The sequence below is a fragment of the Austrofundulus limnaeus genome, unplaced genomic scaffold (genome assembly GCF_001266775.1).
Source record: "Austrofundulus limnaeus strain Quisiro unplaced genomic scaffold, Austrofundulus_limnaeus-1.0 Scaffold523, whole genome shotgun sequence".
NCBI lineage: Eukaryota > Metazoa > Chordata > Actinopteri > Cyprinodontiformes > Rivulidae > Austrofundulus > Austrofundulus limnaeus.
Window position 1 is genome coordinate 93,714 of NW_013952925.1, and position 5,186 is coordinate 98,899.

Below are 5,186 nucleotides of genomic sequence, written 5' to 3' on the forward strand. Positions count from 1 at the left end.
AGATCCTGATCTGGGTTCTGGTTCTGGAGCAGATCCTGGTCTGGGTTCTGGTTCTGGAGCAGATCCTGGTCTGGGTTCTGGTTCTGGAGCAGATCCTGGTCTGGGTTCTGGTTCTGGAGCAGATCCTGGTCTGGGTTCTGGTTCTGACTCGGTGTGTTTTTGTCAGGTTTTCAGTCTCGTCAACAACGCCTCAGCTCGCAGTGCGACGGACTTCCTGCTCCTCCACGGGACAGCCGACGGTGAGTCCTAATGCACCCCTACACCATCAGAGAGGCAGGTTTTAAAAACATGTTTATATTATTGTTTGTTTACTCTCTGATTCTGTTTGTTTTGTTTTCAGCCTCGGTTCACTTCCAGCACTCTGCAGAGCTGATCAACCTGCTGAACGTGTTGAGTGTAAATTACACCCTGCAGGTAAGACACTGACGTTTCCTCGTCCTCTTCGTCTGGTAAAAACGCTGAGTCATGTTTGCTRATTCAGGGTTTCTGTCCAGATGTTCCCAGATGAAGGCCACGTGGTCTCGGCCGACAGCCGGCGCTACGAGCTGAGGTCGGTGCTGAACTTCTTGGGGCGCTGCTTCTTCCAGGCCGAGCAGCCGCCTCCTCCAGAGACGTCCAAAGAGGAGGAGTGAAGGCGACGGACCTCCTGCAGAAACACCGAAGGGCTCCGATCAGACCGCGCTTTAACCTTTATAATTGTTTTTATGGCTCGCTCTTTAATAACAGCAATAAAATAAACATCACTGTCAGAGACCAAAAACTGTAACGAGAAAAAAACACGTCAAAAACAGACCAAGATGCTGCTTTTCTTTCATTTATGATTAAATATTTAAAGGTTTGAATCGTTGTYGTTTTGTTCTGCAGTAAAGAAACAGATCATGTTTATAAACAGCTGTAATCTTTGTGTTGCACTTTTTAAATCCCACAATGTGAAGAAAGGTTGAAATGAAACATGGAGCTCGTATCATGAGTCAGAGAGTCCCAGGTTTTGGTTCTGTACCGATACAAACTGTTCTTCATCCTGTTATTTATCACATTTCATGGAAAACGTCCTCATTAACAGACATTTGTATACCTGAGAGTATTTAAAAATAAATTATTAAACTTTTTTTTTCATGTGTTCCATTATTTTCTGACAGAGTCTGGCAGGTGTGTTCTCTTGGGCTCCCCCTACAGGTGTGGAATGGATCATCAGCCGTGATGGCGACTAAATATATAAAAATAAATTTATATAAATCATATGCAGTTAAAATTAATATTAAAAAGAACCATTGATGAGAATTTGAATTAAGAAAATCAGAATATCAGGTGGAGTTAGTGAAGTGCTTCTGAAAGGGTTCACTCCTTTTTGTTTTGCTGGTGAATAATCCGGCTACAGGTGATGAGCTGCTCAGGTGTATAAGTCAAAAACGATCAAACTCAGGAAGTTTGTGTTATTAATGGTTGACAATATAAATGTGCAGTGAAGATAAAAACACAACGATCAGGTGACGCGTTGGTTACAACCTGAAAAACAGGTTCACCTGCCGCCGAGTGCGCCGGAAGAGAAATGGGGCGGATCAGACAGGAAGGTCACGTGAAGACATCCGCGACGCTGAAAGAAGCGACTTAAGCTAGCAGCAGAGCTCGGTTAAATTTATTTATTTTAAACAACGGGTTTTAGAGTTTATTTCTGATTTTATGACGACACTGAGCTGAATTAGGACGGTTCTGGTAAGTCTATAATCTTATGTTTTTTAAAAGGTGGGTCACTTTGTGAACTAATTAGCTGCTAATAGCTGAGCCACAACAACAACCAGCAACAAACACTAAACAATTTTAGCCAAAATAGTTGTGTTTGTAATGTTTTTACATTTATTTCTCTTGTGGTTTATGTTGAGTTTATAAAGCTACTGTGCCTTTGTTCTTATTGAGTCAAATTTTACAAAACGTGTAAGTTTAGGAGGAGTGGTGTTGCACTAAAAATTGTACTCCCGTTATTTGAAGTTCACGTGAGGCGGGAACACCCCCCCCCCCCCCACAAAAAAAAAAAAACTAAAACAAAACAAACACAAAGCTAAAAAGTGGGGAATCGTATCGGACGGTTAATATCGGCCCAGTTTTATTTGTCGGACGATACAAATTACTAATATCGGCCAACACCGATGTTAATGTTGATATTATATCCCTGAAACCTAGGGTTAGGGTTAGATGAACTCAAAGACGCCACTGTAGAAATAAGACAAATATAACTTACTAAATTCACAAGCTAATATTACACACAGACTGCGTTATTCACCTGTTGCTAATTTCAGCAGCTTTCTTTCATTATCAACAGATTTGCATCAAAACAGTTTTGTGGAGGAAAAGTTCATCTTTGAAGATGGAAAATATAAATATCGTTAAAACTTAGGAAGTAAAATGAAAAAATTAAAATGAAGAAAACAATGTGGACCTGTGTGCAAAGACAAAGGAGAAGTGGGAAGTGTCTTTAAGGATTAATAATTTATATTATATTAGGTCAGGTCTTAAAATTTTGATCAGGACAGGATGTTAGCACAGGGTTAGCATAATGTTAGCATTAGCATTAACAGCAGCCTCTTTTGTTTACAACCACATAGTTTATTAAACAATACTTAGCTCCTGTGATAAACAAATAGTCTTTTAAAAATGTGTGTAGGTAAATTACTAAAAGCACAAACATTTAGCTTTTAAAGAACATAGATGTCAAAGTTACTGTTAGCATTCTAGTTAGCATGGTTAGCTTTCTAACTAACTAGCTGGTATTTTGTATTTTAGTTTAAGTTGTTATTCTTTACTTTTGTCAAGCTGCTGCTCGTTAATGGTATGCTACTTGGAATTAATTTTATGCTGCTTTTAGCTAATGCTATGCTGCTTTTAGCTAGTATTAGGTATTGTTATTCTTCTGTTAGCCGGTGTTGTGCTGCTTTTAGCTAGTATTAGGTATTGTTATTCTTCTGTTAGCCGGTGTTGTGCTACTTTTAGCTATTGTTATGCTGCTTTTAGCTAGTATTATTCTTCTGTTAGCCAGTGTTATGCTACTTTTAGCTATTGTTATGCTGCTTTTAGCTAGTATTAGGTATTGTTATTCTTCTGTTAGCTGGTGTTATGCTACTTTTAGCTATTGTTATGCTGCTTTTAGCTAATATTGTTATTCTTCTGTTAGCCAGTGTTATGCTACTTTTAGCTATTGTTATGTTGCTTTTAGCTAGTATCATCATTCTTCTGTTAGCCAGTGTTATGCTACTTTTAGCAAGTATTAGGTATTGTTCTTCTGTTAGCCAGTGTTGTGCTACTTTTAGCTATTGTTATGCAGCTTTTAGCTAATATTATTATTATTCTTCTGTTAGCCAGTGTTATGCTACTTTTAGCAATTGTTATGCTGCTTTTAGCTAGTATTAGGTATTGTTATTCTTCTGTTAGCCAGTGTTATGCTATTGTTATGCTGCTTTTAGCTAGTATTATTATTATTCTTCTGTTAGCAAGTGTTGTGCTATTTTTACCTGTTTTTATTCTGCTGTTGCCTTGTAGCATGCTACTTTCAGGTCCCATTTTGTTATTTCTTGCTAGGTTTTGCTGTGTGAGCTAGCATTTAGCTGTTTTGGGCTAATGTTTTAGTTCTGAAGAACTCCACACAGAAACATGAGATTTGTGACGTTTTTGTTTTTGTTTATTTATAATCATCACTAGAGGACATTCACAGTAACCCTCGAGTCTCGGCCCCTCCTCCCCGTTAGTTAAAACAGCTAAAAGAACCAGAACAAGCTTTACAAAATCCACCCCGAGAGAGAAAAAACAACAGCCGAAGGAAACCAGATAAGAGCCGGTTTGAATCAGTCCGTCCTCAGAGATGAAACTGTCTGAGATCTTAAAAATATATTTATGTTTACACTCTGCTGTTGTTTACTGTACAAACTGTCGACGTGTTCCCTGTGGCAGACATGCAAAGACCTCAGTGCTGCTGGAAACCGGGCCGACTCAGCAGAACGTAACGGTTCTGAGGTCCAAAAAGCTTCGACCCGGCAGGAATCATACGTCTCTAAACTTTTAGTTTTAGACCGTGTTTATTAAATGAGCCTGAGCTGCTGGGAGTTAAAGGGTTGTTTATTTCATTTCAGTCGTTTGTAGAAAATAAAAATCAAACTGTCTGGAGAATCAAAGTAAAATGTTCAAAAACACAATTTAAAATTAGAATTTTGCTCCAATTGATCACAAACATATATTTATATTTTCAAACATGAAATGAACATTTTAATTGTTGTAGATGAGTCTTTGGAGCGACTAGGGAGGAAAATGTTTGTTTCAAACCAAAGTCCAAAACTGAACCAACAGTTTTAGGTNGATGAAGGGTTTATTATTACAGACAGGTGTCTATTTACTGTCCACATCTTCAGCTGCAGCCATGTTGATTTAAATGAGCTGCAGTGAATTTTATTTGAAGATTTTATATTAACCTCTTCAGCCCCAAAAACAGCATTTTCTGTTTTTTATTTCTCTTAACTTCAGATGTGTGAGTTGAACCTGGACATGTTTGGTATCAACAGAAAAATAAAAGCTCCTGGAAACCATATTTACATGCAACAAAAACAGTTTAAATGACAGTTGAATCAGAAATTAAACAAACTGTACAAAATGGGATTGTTGCAAATCTGTAAAGAAAAAACATACATTTGTTTTTAAAACAGGTCAAATCAGATACCAAAATGTGGGTTGAGAGTTTATTTTTTTAACTTGATTCTGAGTGAATATGATCCAGCTGATGTCAAATATAAGTTCTCATTATTTTATATAATAATTGTGACCCGTTGCATCGAAACGAGGATTAAGTCCAAAAGTGGTATAAGGAGAAAAAGGCAAATATAGTGTTTTGATTAAAATGTTGTCAAAATATAATGAATAAATGCCTTATTAATGAATCATCTGAATGAACTGTCTGAAATTTAATCATAAAACAAAATTTTGAAGCACTTTTTTGAGCAGTAGCAACAAAAAAACAACTGATTTTGAGGAAAAACACCTTAAAATGTTAAGATTTTCCCTGTGAGTTAATAAAGTTTTGTTTCTTTTTATCTGGTAAATCTCATTATTCAAATATATTTTGAGGTTTCCTCTTTAAAAGGACATCAAATATTCCTCAATAAAATGACATAAAATTAGGATTCAGACCAAATATTTATGTATTATTG

General features: G+C 36.9%; 1 protein-coding gene across 1 annotated transcript in view; it reads left to right on the forward strand.

Moving 5' to 3' along the window:
- The window catches only part of LOC106530455 (inactive dipeptidyl peptidase 10), a gene marked incomplete in the record, with an annotated part of 77,409 nt that extends 76,287 nt beyond the window's left edge, over positions 1–1,122 (forward strand). The window contains 3 exon segments of the mRNA XM_014026075.1: positions 167–239; positions 341–414; positions 495–1,122. Of these exon segments, the coding sequence (XP_013881529.1) occupies positions 167–239; positions 341–414; positions 495–632 (285 nt within the window).
- Between the last annotated feature and the right edge of the window lie 4,064 nt (positions 1,123–5,186).